The sequence below is a fragment of the Pygoscelis adeliae genome, unplaced genomic scaffold, assembly GCF_000699105.1.
Source record: "Pygoscelis adeliae isolate BGI_AS28 unplaced genomic scaffold, ASM69910v1 Scaffold94, whole genome shotgun sequence".
NCBI lineage: Eukaryota > Metazoa > Chordata > Aves > Sphenisciformes > Spheniscidae > Pygoscelis > Pygoscelis adeliae.
The window spans coordinates 1,158,847-1,172,904 of record NW_008824547.1 but is presented as its reverse complement, the minus strand read 5'-3'; the positions used below and the strand labels follow the sequence as shown (position 1 = coordinate 1,172,904).

The window sequence follows — 14,058 nt, the reverse complement described above, 5'->3', positions numbered from 1 at the left end:
AGGAACTGATGGCGATGTTCAGTAAATCCCCGGAGACGCCAGACACGTTGCAAGAATGGATCATCCATGAAAAAACATCACTTTCAGATTTTGTTTCAATACCAAATCTGTATTGCCACTTTATAGATGTCTCTTTACATCCTTCTTTTTTCTATATTTTGGCTGATCTAAGGTCTATTTGTGGCTTCTTGTAAATGAAGTTTAGGGGAATGTGATTTATATAACTATTAAAATGACTGCTTGGTTTTCTTCTATTTTTTGTGGCAACTGAGGCATAACTAAAGAGAGCAGGAACTTACAGAAAATATTTATGGACCGATGCATATTCTAGGGGATAAAGTACATTATTTTCCATACCATTTCACTAATGAAGTCTACATGGATGTGCTAAAAGATGGCAGTCACAGCCAATGAGCAGAGATGTGCTTATAGGTGATAATAAAGAGGTAACGTAATGTACAGTGATAATAGAGATGTATCATACATATGGCACTAAGGCATATTATATATATTATTTTTTATATACACACATATATATACATGCTGTTCTCTTGTAATTTGCGTTCTAGAGATAATCTTGCTTCCAGCTAGGAAATACATTTTAATAGTTCTTTGATTTGGGCTTATCTAGAAGAACAGAACGCTGAGCATGCACCCCCCTTCTTGCTATGCCAGAACGTTAAGATGCAATATTTATTTATTTATTTAGCTGCAATTTTATACATGATGTCACATTCTGTATTTCAGATTGTCAATGGGTATTTTGTGCATTACTTTGCACCCCGTGAAATGCCAGTGTTTCCCAAAAATGTCATCTTCGTTATAGATCGAAGTGGCTCCATGGCAGGCCGAAAAATTGAACAGGTAACTTACCTCCGAGTACTGACCTCTGCCTGCGTGGGTCACACAGACACCAGCCTTTCAGGGAAGCGACTGGGAATGAATGACACTTTTGAAACACATGCTGGTTTTGTACACAGCAAAATTTTCAGACATATAGAAATGCTTGAAAATACATATGCACAGCTTTAAGCTATTAAAGAGCAACACTTTTCTGATATGGCTGTTCTCACAGGTATCAAACATCAAGGCAGGGAGCACTTTTTCTGTCTCTATCTTTGCCAAATATTTTGCTTCTAATTTTTTTCTTTAACGAAGTTTAAAGAATTAATTTGTCTGTTTTACCTTTATAGATGACTGTGTACATAGCTTTGTTAGAGAGCAGACAAACCCGCTACAGCCCTCAAAGGTGTTTTTTTGTGTCTGTAAGTTAAGTGAATCAGCCATTTCTGATGGTCTCAACCTGCAAAATACCATTAGGACTAAATAAGGGCATTGGGCTGGATCTTGAAGAGTGCTGTAGAGAAACCCCCTTATTACGCTGCAGTTCCAATCCCAGTTCTGGCAGAGAAGTAGAAATATTCAAAGTGAATGTCTTCTCCTTGGAACAGACGAGGGATGCCCTGTTGAAGATTTTGCAAGACCTCCGCCCAGAAGATCATTTCAGCTTTATCACCTTTAACAGCAAAGTGGTGGAGTGGAAGAGCTCTTTGCTGCAAGCCACCGCAGAGAACGTGGCGAGTGCTGCAGGATTCGTGCAAACTCTTTCTGCTAGTGGAGGTACAAGGCACCACCCAGATGCATGTAACCACAAACGTGTGCCCAATATAATATATTGCTTAGAAAGGAATTAGTATTTTTATTAGTCATATAATGCCACAGAACTACCATTAGTGCTCACAAAGCAAGTAAGTTTTTAATACTTATGAGTGATGAGTGGGATAGAAAGGCTGGTTATGGGAGTGGACAGATTGGTGACTACATTCTGATATGGATATATGGAGAGATGGTTACATCACATGTATGAACCATACAAGCCACAGAGTTTTGTTTCGGATTCTTCTAACAGAGGTGGCTGGAAAATTTCCTGATAGTACATTTTTTTCTACAGAAAAATGGCAATTTACTCAACATTTGACAGCAATTTGCTGATTTTTTTAATATCAAGGGTCCCCTTCTAAAATAAAATGCATCCGAAGTTATATTCCTGCGTAAGCCACACTACAGAAACAAAACAGTCAAAATAGGCACGAAGCATTTCAATTGCTGCACCACTCAGCGCGCTTTGTTTTGTTGTTTAGTTTTAAGCACATCTAAAAGGCTGTATCTCCCCTTAATGTTATGCTGTTAGTATTAACGTAGGTTTTCTTGTCCCAGGCGCTAACACCAATGAAGCCCGCCTGTGCCCAGCTCTTTTCTTTGACTTCTCAAATAAGGCTAGGAGACATTTCTTAAATGTAGGTTGACAAATGACAGCGCGTTTATTTAAGCACTTTTTAACGGCTCTAGACACATTTGTATTTCCCATGACGTGTGTGGAAAATGCTCCCAAAAGAATACTCCGGTATTGCCATTGCAATATAATACACCGTAATTAAGCACAGAAGGCTAAACCCCTAAATCCTCATCTCTGAAGGATTACTTCCTGCAGAAAACTTTAAACAGCTCTGCAGATGAAGTGCACCGATCTCTTCAGATGATCATCCTTTCCCGGTGAGTGATGCCAGCTTTCTCATTATAGGCACAGATATCAATCGTGCCCTGCTGACTGCCGTGAGCATGCTGGATAAAGCCGAGAGGCTGCCAGGACGGAGCGTCTCCATGATGATTTTGCTGACAGACGGCCAGCCCACTTCTGGTGAGTAAATACTAGCTGCAGTCCTCTCTCCTTGATTTTTTTTTTTTATCTTTTACACTGCATCCCAGATGTCGATAGACATAGCCTGTGTTTCAGAAGAGCTTCGGTATAAGCAGGCTGGGCTATTGCTGGATCTGCGTCGGAGAGAGGATGATTAGGAGAGGGCTCTGGCAAGGGCTGTAAGAAGTGGTGGCAGAGCCTGCCTGCCCATGAGTACAGGTCCTTTAGCTGGGAACTGTTTTGCTAAATAACATTGGCTTCCCAGTTCATAAACTCGAGGGAATTGTTGGAGATACTCCAGGCACAGCTAAAACGTGAAAGTAAAATACTTAGAGCCGAAACATGGACATTTTAGGACGAGAGGAAATGGCCTCAAATTGTGCCAGGGGAGGTTTAGATTGGACATGAGGAAAAATGTCTTTACTGAAAGAGTGGTTAAACATTGGAACAGGCTGCCCAGGGAAGTGGTTGAGTCACCGTCCCTGGAAGTATTTAAAAGACGTGTAGATGAGGTGCTTAGGGACATGGTTTAGTGGGCATGGTGGTGTTGGGTTGATGGTTGGACTCGATGATCTTAGAGGTCTTTTCCAAGCTTAATGATTCTATGATTTTGCATATATTATGTACGGTCCCATTTGAGAGATATTGCTTCTATTTCTTCACCCTCCTTGCCCCAAACTTGGGATATTTTCAAGGTGCCTCTTGTTTTGTACTCTTTTCCATGTCTAGCTCTTAACTAGTGATCAGCTGTGATAGCACAAACCAGAGAGTTGAGATAGAAATAATGGGTTAAATAAAGAGTGACTCCCAATGCAATGGCACAAACGTCACTTGTTCTGAGCAGGAGTTTGTCTAAGTTTTGTGTGGCACCAGCATCTCTCTGAGGCCAGCAATATTAATTCAACTGTAAGCCCTCTAATAAGACCAGTCTGCCTTTCAGATTGTGTGATCCGTACTGCTTTTGGGGTTGGTTTATTTGTTTGGGTTTTTTAATAAAATTCAGCTCACGGTGCTGCCTGCTCACCACCGCCACAGTGAGTCTCAAATATCCCCGAGCATACTGCACATCGCACATCCACAAGCTGGCTAGTAATCAGGCCGGGGTGGAGTGCCAGGTGAATACGTGCAGCGTTACTGCATACGCTGCCTTCCTTAGAATCATAGGGTCGTAGAATAGTTTGGGTTGGAAGGGACCTCTAAAGGTGATCTAGTCCAACCCCCCTGCCAAGGGCAGGGACATCTTCAACTAGATCAGGTTGCTCAGAGCCCCATCCAACCTGACCTCGAATGTTTCCAGGGATGGGGCATCCACCACCTCTCTGGGCAACTTGGGCCAGTGTTTCACCACCCTCAGCGTAAAAATTCTCTTCCTTAGATCTAGTCTAAGTCTACCCCCCTTTAGTTTCAAGCCATTCCCCCTTGTCCTGTCGCAACAGGCCCTGCTACAGAGTTTGCTGCCATCTTTTTTATAAGCCCCCTTTAAGTACTGATAGGCTGCAATAAGGTCTCCCCAAAGCCTTCTCCTCTCCAGGCTGAACAACCCCAACTCTCTCAGCCTTTCCCACATTTCCTTGGCAAAGCAGGCTGAAAGGGAAAAACCTGAGCTGCTCTCATGATATTGCTACGGGCAGTGACAGTTCCTGCCTGGAAATGTTGATAGAGAAGCTCTCCCTACAGGGCTTTAACCTGCTCTTCAAATGGGATAAGATGATGGTGTGAAAATCTTCTCCCTTTATCGCGCAAAGGGGCTGGGAGGGAAGCAAGGCTGAGTTAATTTGCAGTTTGTCTGAATTACACCGTTAACCAATCCATTCTTTTCTGAATTCACGCATATAATTTTTATGGATGGTACTTGTCTTCCCAAGGCTTGATCAAGTGTTTCCACCCCTTGTGCTGTGAACTTGTAGCGTATGTCCCTTTTATCCTAAAAACCTCCTCTGGCCACTGTAATCTTGTAAAATATTTTGCACTTAGCCATGACGACATGAGTAGAAGTTAGTAAAAGTCATTAAGGGGGAGAATCAGGTTCTGGCACCCCAAATGCAGAGTGGTGCTTTCATCTTCAATTCAATTAATGGAATTCTGTCCCATACATTTTTAATATTTTATTCTGAATTATTTTTAAAAGACTTTAGGCAGAATTTTCCATTAAACCCACTGCTGTCTTTTGGTACTTCAAAAAACCAACAAACAAGGGTACGTTTTTGTTTCAACTACAGGTGAGAGTAACGTGGAAGTAATTCAAGAAAACATTCAGAAAGCAGTCGATGGGAAATATGCTCTTTTCTGCCTTGGCTTTGGGTTTGATGTCAGCTATAAGTTCCTGGAGAAAATGGCCCTAAGCAATGGAGGAATAGCACGTCGTATATATGAAAACGCTGATGCAGCCTTGCAGCTCCAGGTCAGGACTAAGGAAAATGCCCGAAAAGCCATCTATCAGCTACAGCTTATGTCTAGTCTTAGCGGCTAAACCACAGATCTTCTGAGATGAAGAGTTGGGTTTGAGTTTATCTGTTAATTTTGGGGAGGGAGGAAGGCAATTTTGGGGTATCTGAGGGTTTGTACCGTAACCATGACTCACAGTTGAAGTCCTCCTCAAATCAGCTGCATTGGAACAAACCTGGAAACTCACACTTTTATGTACCTCTGCAAACAGACAAACTGTCCGGGGGAGGTGATGGTGGAAAAACTTCTGTTCTTGGTTCCGATTCAAACCGCTTGAAGCACCACCATTGGAAGCTGTTTGTTATGGTTTCCCTAAAAAACAGCGGGTAGTTTGAGGCACCTACAGGCAAACTGGCTCTGCAGTACCACCAGCCTGGGTCTTCCCTGTCCATCTGGAGAGGGGTTATAACTTTCGGGACATTCTCTTTTTTGGGAAGCCACTTCTACCTGTTTTGGCTGGACGTGCAGCAATCGGATTTCCTTAACACCAGCCCCGGTCCAGAAAGAGGAAGGTTAATCCTCAGGATTAGTCCAGTTTAAAAAAATTAGATGTGAAAAGTGGCTAAAGCAAAACACCTAACTGGGTGGGACGGTGATAATGGGGATGCTGCTTGGGTACTTGGGTTACCATACAGTTTATATGGCATCGCCAGCCTGGCTGGAGAAGGTGTGCTGAACCTTGGGAAGAAACATTTAATTTTTTTCTAGGTTTGCAGCAGTCTTACACTGCTGAAGAAAAGCTTCGCTCCCTTCTTTTTAAGGGGGTTTTAGACATTCAACGTATTGCTTTGCATCATTTTGCAGTCATTTGTGTGCGCGCTCTCTCTCTCTCTGCTTCTCTTCAGGGCTTTTATCAAGAGGTGGCTACCCCAATATTAATGAAAATTGAAATGCAGTATCCAGAAAATGCCATTGAGGGATTAACCAAGAACAATTTCAAGCTGTTTTTTGAAGGATCTGAAATTATAGTATCTGGAAAAATTAGCAATGAGCTTGATCTTTTGCCAGTAGAAATTAAAGCTCAGACAGTAAGTGTTTAGTTCACTAACTGTGAAAAACATATCTCCCTTCTGTCTTTTATGGTGCAATAGGAGACTTCAAGAAGTCTTTGTGTGCAATATATGTTCTCTACATTTGGGCATTCAGCTGTTTTCCCATTTTAGGAAAATATTTAAGAATTCAAACAATTTCCCCCTCCTGAATTTGCTGCAAAAGAAAAAACTTGAAGTATATCCAAATAAGCAAACAGCAATTTTAATCCTTTCAAAACCATAACATTTCGGCCTTTCAAACATTTTTAGTAAACTGGTTTGTATTTTTAGAATGAAGAAGGAAATCTGAATTATTCATCTCAAAAATGTTGAAATAGAACAATTTCATTACCTCCTTTTTTCAACACTGTTTCGAGTCCAGAAATATATATCCAAAATACATGCTTCTTTGGTAGTTTGGAGTAGCATTTTCCAATGGGAACGGACAAAATTGAAGGACAAAAAGGGCACTTTGTACTGAAAGATATTCTTTTAAGTCTAATAATGTGACTATAAAAGAAGTCTGGAACTGTTCTTTTGATGGTCAGTTTTCTCCCACTTCAGCACGCTAGCGACTTGACTCTTAAAGAAGCAGCAAATGTCAAAGAGAAGGAGCAAGTATTCCAAAATCAAAGTTACATCTTTGGAAATTTCATAGAGAGACTGTGGGCTTACTTAACCATTCAACAGCTTCTGGAAAAATCGTAAGCTATTTCAATGTTTTGTATTACAAATTTCTAACTTCTTAAAACACAAATTCCTTATTCACAAATTATATGATCGGAAAACACAAAGAAACAGAAATATTTCTGCAGATAGTATTAAAAATGTAGTATACTGGAAGAATACTACATTACTGTATGAGGAACATGAGGTGCCTTTCAGTTTATGATAGCGCTGTATCATTAAATGTGTATATGTATGTACAGACACATATGAAAACATAAGATATTTTCCGTGATATTACTATGAAATAGATTTTAATTGCATGGATTGTGTTGAGTTGCTGTTACACATCCGGAAATAGTGTCTGTAGATAAGTGAATGGCAATAGCTAGTAAAGAGAACAGTAAGTATGTCCGTAAGACATTTCCTAGATCACATTTCTATTATTTTTATCTATTTGCACCGTACATAGGCTCCAGCGTTGCAAACAGTTAAGCATCTCCATAATTTCAAGCACGTGAACAGCCGAGTTATCCCAATAAGACTACTCACCCTTCAATAGTAAAAAATATCTGTTAAGACACAGCTAATACGAAAAGGTATCTGAAGACTATTTGCTTACAGTCTCTACCAGTTATTTCTTCATCACTAACACAGTCTTTAGTATTTCAGCAGAAGAAGAGGACAAGAAAACCCTGGAGGCGCAAGCCTTAGAGCTCTCTCTGCAGTACAACTTCGTTACGCCCCTGACTTCCATGGTGGTCACCAAACCCACTGGCCAGCAGCAGACGGAGCTGGCGAACAAACCCACCGAAGCTGGTAAATGGGGCATCGAACAGCCCCCCCGAAATATGCTGTTGTTGATGATGATTTGTTGTTGACCTCCAGTATAGGTTCATTTTATAGCGATGTGACGGGGTAATAAGCCACATTGGAGGCAGGAGTTCCGGGATTAGCTTCCTTTCAAAATAAAACATACAGGGTTTTATTAAAAGGGGAAGTGGGCACTACTATTGAAATGGAAAATAATTTGTTTAAATATTAACTAAAAGTAATTTAACAGTTTAAAATATAAAATAAAAGTAATTTACCAGTTTTTACTCGGCATCCCTGCCGCTGCAAAGGGATTCTGCGCTTTTCTCTGTAGCATTAAAGTGGAAAAATGAATGCAGGGGAGGAAAGCGTGCCATCGCTAGGAGTCTTGCATGTGCTCTGCTTACTTCCTGTCTTTTAACACAGAGCTGCTCATCTGAAGCCCAACATGCACTTGTCCCAGTTTTCTCCGGTTTGCACATGGGTAAAGTCGTTTAGTGTTGACTGTATGACACTAATCTGTCCCTCTTCCTTGTGTTAGATAATGAGAAGCTCAGCAGTTTTCCAGTAGGAGGTAAATGTTTTCTTCTTTTCCAGTAGCATATTTCCGTAATAGCCTCTAATGAAAAAAAAAAAAAAAAGAGCTCATGGTGGTTGTTCTACAGAGGGAAGTATCTGAGATTTGGAAAAATACGTGAAGCAAAATGTAAGCAATGACTGCCGAGGTCTGTGCAGGGTTTGGGTGGATAACATGGTCAAAGGGAGAAAATCTTCCATTCAGAAAGTCTCAAAGGCCAAAATTGTCTTTGCTCATGAGGAAAAGTAGTTCTTCAAGCGAATGCTGCTGCTGATGTTTTCTGCTTCTTCCTACCATGTGCGAAGCATCTGTCAAAAAATTAAGCCTAAGATATTTTGGAATGACTTCTGAGGATGATTTAGGTATTTTTTTTCTCTCTTTCTGGAAATAATAGATCTGTTTATCAGATTAATAATGCTGGAAGTTTAAAATTAATATTTAATCTCAGCTATGATAATACATCATAATAGCAATGCTTTTATAGGTGAAGAGCCCTGGTTTTGCTCTAGTTCTTTCACAGAAATGTATTGAGGGAATTATAACGCTGCCCCGTCCCCTGAAGGTTACCTGTTTCAAAGTGGCGCTGGGGAGTTTAATAGCAGAAAACTCCCTGACCAGAAGCACGGCCCAGCAACCGTCCTGCCCTGCTCAGGGGGCACGCGGGGCTTGGCGCTGCCCTTCCCTCAAAGCTCCCTTTGGCTGCAAGAGGAGAAGAGTTTGGGGCCACCTCTGCAGCACGACCTGTTTCCGTAGCAGGTGCCAAGCCCTGCGTCGGTGTGATGGTCGGGCAGGCACGGCTGCTCGAGGGCGCAGGGGTGTCCCCACTGGATCTGGGGTTGGTGCCCACCAGAGCATCGCTGAGCACCGTTGCTCCCCGTCGTGATGGACCAGCACAGCTGGGGCGGCCGGGAAGGAGAAGGGGCAAACAGGACGCTGGGCTACTGTGACCAAGGGAGGTTTTGATGTGCCTTTTTGCGTGTTGCTGCAATTTCTTGTGTTGAGCTCATCTGATTCTTAACTGCCAGTAACAGCCCTTGTCTGCGGCTGCAGCGCTCCAGAGGGACCACGTTGTGAGCCCGTGCGGGTGCTGTAGCTCTGCATGGAGCCGGTCCCTTTGCAGAGCCTCCCGTGCCGGCTGTCCCCTTCCACCAGAAGCACCCGCCCTTGCACCGGGGACGGGCAACTCTGCTGCACCGGCACCACCACTCCCCCGCCTCGTCCCCCTGCAGAAGGCGGGTGAGGCCCCAGGCACCTAGCAGGCGATCAGAATCCCTTTTTGCCAATCCCTTCCTCACAAAGTCCTTAGTAGTTTTTGTCCATTTCCATCCTTTAGCTGGAAATATTTTCCAGGGATCAGTGCTCACGTTCTATGGACTTCATTACTGCAGATAGTTTACTTTGAGAAAGGAAGACAGGTGCAGCTGGAGAAGTGCAGATTTGATGTTTGAAACACTCCCGTAAGGTATGTAATACAATAATGAATAAAACACAGATACTCTCTTTTCTTTCTCCAGATGCTTACAGACTGAGGAGTGGATCACCTCCTGGTAAGTGCTCCTCGCTTGTTTTTATTCAGAAAAAATTTATAAAGTTAATTTCATATGTAGGTTCATAGCAATGTTACTTTAATAAATACATTTTGATTGTGGATGTCCACTTGATATACAATTTCATTTTTATTATATGTATTTCAGTCCACAGATATTTTATAATGAACTATAAACTTTTGAAAACAATCTTGGTCCCTTTTCAGAAATAAAAAATTATTACACCTCCTGAAAATAAATGTGAAAGATCTGGAAAAGCATATATTAGTTAGCTGAAGGAAATGGGTGTAAAAAAAATAATTTACCAGTCCTGGGGCTTGCTGCGTGAAGCCAATGTGGGGCACAGCCGTCTGCACAATGACAATGCCTGTCCCGCAAGGGGGAAATCCCAGGGCGCTGCAGAGACAGAGCTCAGCATCGCCACGAGCTCCCACAGCGCAGAGCAGCAAAGGCGCTGGCTGCTGCCTGCGTAGGATCCGCACACGTGCGCTCCTGGCTGTATCCAAAAAAAGTCAGTGGGCAACGAGCGGGAAGGATTCCCTGTTTTAAAGGGTGGGGAGGGAGATGCAAGGTACGATCCAAAACGAACGAAACATTGGAAAAACCTTTTATTTCAGGTCGATGGCGCCCTGAGCCCAAATCTGGCAGCAACAAGAAGCTGTTGTCAGTAGGTAGTTATTCACAGTTGCGTGCGAGAGGAGCTGGGGTGGGCGTGCTGCGGGTTCAGTGCTGCGTAGCAGCCAGTGAAAACGCGGCTCTAAACCCTCCCGCAGCTCAGGCTGAGCATGCCCCAGTGGCACGGTCGGTCCTAAGAGAAACAGGCACTGGACGTTGTGCTTTTTTTTCCTCATTGGGACACCTTGTTTTAAGCAAAGCTCTCTGTAGAAGTCCGTGAAGAGCTCTGCTAAAAAGCTCCTGTCACAGTGTTCTTCCTGGTTAATTAGCCAACTTGGAGAAAAATGTTTCATTAAACTCTTCTTACTAATTTCAAGTATTTCAGTTGTCAGGCTAAGAGACAAAATAAGAGCACAACCTCTTGGTAAGTAATACGTATACTAGTCCCATTTTAATAATTAATATAACTGCAATGTACAGTTTTTCATACAATAACATTTTTTCTGACTGCATCAACTCTGAAAACCCTTTACCTCTTCCTGCAACCCTTGGCTGGTTCTTTCCACGTAAGTGAAAAATACCCCCATATCCCATGAGAGAGCCTCTCTGGCTCGAGGATAGAACACCAACAGAAATGTAGTACAACAAATCTTCAGCCTCAGCTTTTTTAAGGGCTCATTGTCCTTAATAAACTCTAATTTTAAAAATCTGTTGTCTTCCTTCGTATCAAGATGCTGTGTCTGGGTGTGCTTTTCGATAATTATTACTGTGTTGATTTTAATCATTCTATTCTATAAATAGCTATACCTAATATTTTAGGTATAAATTGATTAAGTAATTTTGCTGTGCCTATCCAAAGGGTACAGGCTAGATTTTTCTTTGCATGCTAACGTTGTTCTTCTGGCTTTTCAGCCAACGAATATCCACAGCTTCTCTTGCAATTACCCAAACAAAATGAAATAATCTGTTTAAATACTGATGGAAAATCACAGCCCTCTCTCCACCTGCTGTCAGATCCGGAGCAAGGTGAGTGAGCCAGATTACCCCCGATACCAAGGACAAGGAGAGTCACTTTGGTCTATGAGAGCAGTTGGTGTCTTTGGGAATAACCCCCTTTCGTGAAGGGCCATATCATACCTGCTGCCCTGCAGTGACCGGAGAGGCTGTGGTTAATTTTTTCTTTCTATTAGGCAATATTAATTTTCACTGCGCAACAGCTGAGGGCACTTCTGACAGGTCTGCTTGTGTGTCACCTCCTTCTCCTCCTGGTGTCACATCCCTGGCCTTGAGGATTTTCCCCTGCCCAGCCCCTGGGGGCTTCTGCAGAGACCTTAAACCCCATGGCCCCTACATGCTAACGGAAAGATGCGTGCTTTTAAAGCACCGCACTTTTTCTGTGGTCCTGTACTCAGATGAGTTGTGGCCCCAAGCGCCAGTTGTCAGCTGCTCTGATTGTGGAGCAGAGCCACCCTGTGAGAGGAGGTGGCAACGTGGGGGTAAACAGACTCTGGTGACTCCACTGCAGCCTTGGGGGCATGTGGATCTGAAATCTGGGGGTGCTGGGCCTCCCAAAACTAGATTTGAGACCCTCTGAGACCCTTAAGTAGCAACAAAGCTGAAGCAGTTTTATTAAGATCACTTGTACCTTATAAACATGGTCACTTGACAAATTTGTGTCAATGTTATTAAAGGACTCACTGTGACGGGGAAACTTGAGGACAGAATAAAACACTTTGTGCAGTTTGAAATTACCTACGTGAATCCCCCCGTACGAATCCACGTCTCCACGGATGAGATCGTCCTAAGCCACGATAACGAGAGCACTCGGCTGCCGTGGACGGAGTCAGCCACCTCCACCATCCAGGGGTAAGAAACACCGCCCTGTCCTTTCCCAAACTTGAAAATGTGAGTCAGATCTTTTTTCATCCAGGCCTCCGCTTTCACATTTGTGTCAAGAAAGTGCTTCCAAATGTCCTCATCCAGTGAGTAACTCAGTGTGAGCAGAAGCAGGGTACCTTCACAATCCCCCGTTTCAAATACGGAGAACAAAAAAGGTTTGATTTTCATTCTCCATGCGTGTGTAAGAGAATCAAAACAACTGCACCACCAGCCTGCCTTTCTGCTTCGACGTCAGGGGCAGAACATTTATCTTCCAAAGAGGAGGACGCGCTGCGGCTCATAGCAGCCCCTGTGCCACCGCCGTGCCGGCTGCCACCAGACACTTTGCGTTCCCCCAGCCGCAGGGCGAGTACTGCGAAGCGATGGCTTTGACATTTACTGTCTCTTTTATACATCAGTTGGCTCCACACAGGCTGAAGTTTTCTTTCTCCTCAGTTTTAGCAATAACTCACATCCGGGCAACTGACATTTTTTTATGGGAAGGCATAAAGTGTTTGAATAGCTGTCTGTAACTAAATGCCCGCTGTTGGAGAAAGGGTACTTTCAATGTAGACTTCATTTGTTGGACTAATTAGAGCAGGATCCTCCCCTACCGCAAGAAAGAGCTGAGTATAGCTAGTTCCACCAGCTTTTTTTGCATTGCCGGAATAAACCTCCGGGAGGATCTGCTGTTGGTCTGGAGCAGACAGGACACGCAGCACTCCCTCCCTCGTAGGCAGTTCTAGACAATAACAGAAGCCCTAAAACAACTGCTTTCAATTATTTTTGTAATCCAAACGGAGCCAAGAACATGCTGGATTTATGCCCCTCTATAATTTGTCATCTGCCAAGCAGAATGATCCTCCTGCTTCAAACCAGCACCCGAGCCCTTGCAACCGCAGCGCTTTGTACACCCGCCTGCGTGGATGTGTTTTTGTCTAACCTGATCAGCAAGGGAGAAAAATGGCAGTGGATGTTTGTGTTCTGCAAGCCCACCTGAGGTCAAAATAAAATTAATGGGTTAGAAGAAAGGCAGGGTTCGAAAAAACTTGTGAAATATCCAAGAAAAAAGTATTTGACTTGTTCATAAAATAGATTGAATTATTTTCTCTAGTCTACCTTTTTTCTCATTAAAATGGTGAAAAAACATTCTTTTTTTTCTTCCATCCAAGCATTTCTTGCCATTATGGATAATAAGGTGTTTTCATCAGCAAAAAGTTCTTCTCTGTTGGTGTATTTGCATGTAACCCGATATGGGAAAGGGCTGTTGTGCAGCATAGAGAAAAAACATGCTACTTAATATTTTCTAGCTTAAAAATAATGACCGACAGATCATGAAAAATGCAACTGCAAAGAGACAAAAGGCAAAAATTAAATTATTTTAATTAATTAATGCCAGCTAGTTAAATACATGTTCTTTCTTCATATTCTTCTTGGAAATAACATCGTGATTTACTTCCTAGGCTGAGAGTCTCAGTTGAAAAGGAAAGGAGCGTTACGGCATCATTGTCTGATACAGTCACAGTAAAAATTTCCTTTGTAAAGTTTCCAGATGATTTCCTTGGGCTGTATTTCTTGAACACCAACCATTTTTCTGACAAAGTCAGTGGAGTTCTGGGTGCGTATCATTACGGGTGTAAGCAGCAGAGACAGATGATCTTGCAGCTAAGCTCCTGAAATGAGAATATTTCAGGAGTGGGGGGGGGGGTTCAGCCACATCATAAGCCCTTATTCAGATTTTACTTCCCTGGGGCCTGACAAGCTCTCCTGAAAAGCAGTGGGCAGGCA

General features: G+C 42.9%; 1 protein-coding gene across 1 annotated transcript in view; it reads left to right on the top strand.

Annotated features, from left to right (window-relative positions):
* The window catches only part of ITIH4 (inter-alpha-trypsin inhibitor heavy chain family, member 4), a 20,413-nt gene that overhangs the window by 4,606 nt on the left and 1,749 nt on the right, over positions 1–14,058 (top strand). Inside the window, 14 exon segments of the mRNA XM_009321854.1 lie at positions 748–864; positions 1,452–1,620; positions 2,582–2,698; positions 4,918–5,099; positions 5,989–6,171; positions 6,739–6,878; positions 7,505–7,659; positions 8,195–8,227; positions 9,745–9,777; positions 10,395–10,444; positions 10,702–10,816; positions 11,305–11,418; positions 12,084–12,258; positions 13,734–13,888. Of these exon segments, the coding sequence (XP_009320129.1) occupies positions 748–864; positions 1,452–1,620; positions 2,582–2,698; positions 4,918–5,099; positions 5,989–6,171; positions 6,739–6,878; positions 7,505–7,659; positions 8,195–8,227; positions 9,745–9,777; positions 10,395–10,444; positions 10,702–10,816; positions 11,305–11,418; positions 12,084–12,258; positions 13,734–13,888 (1,738 nt within the window).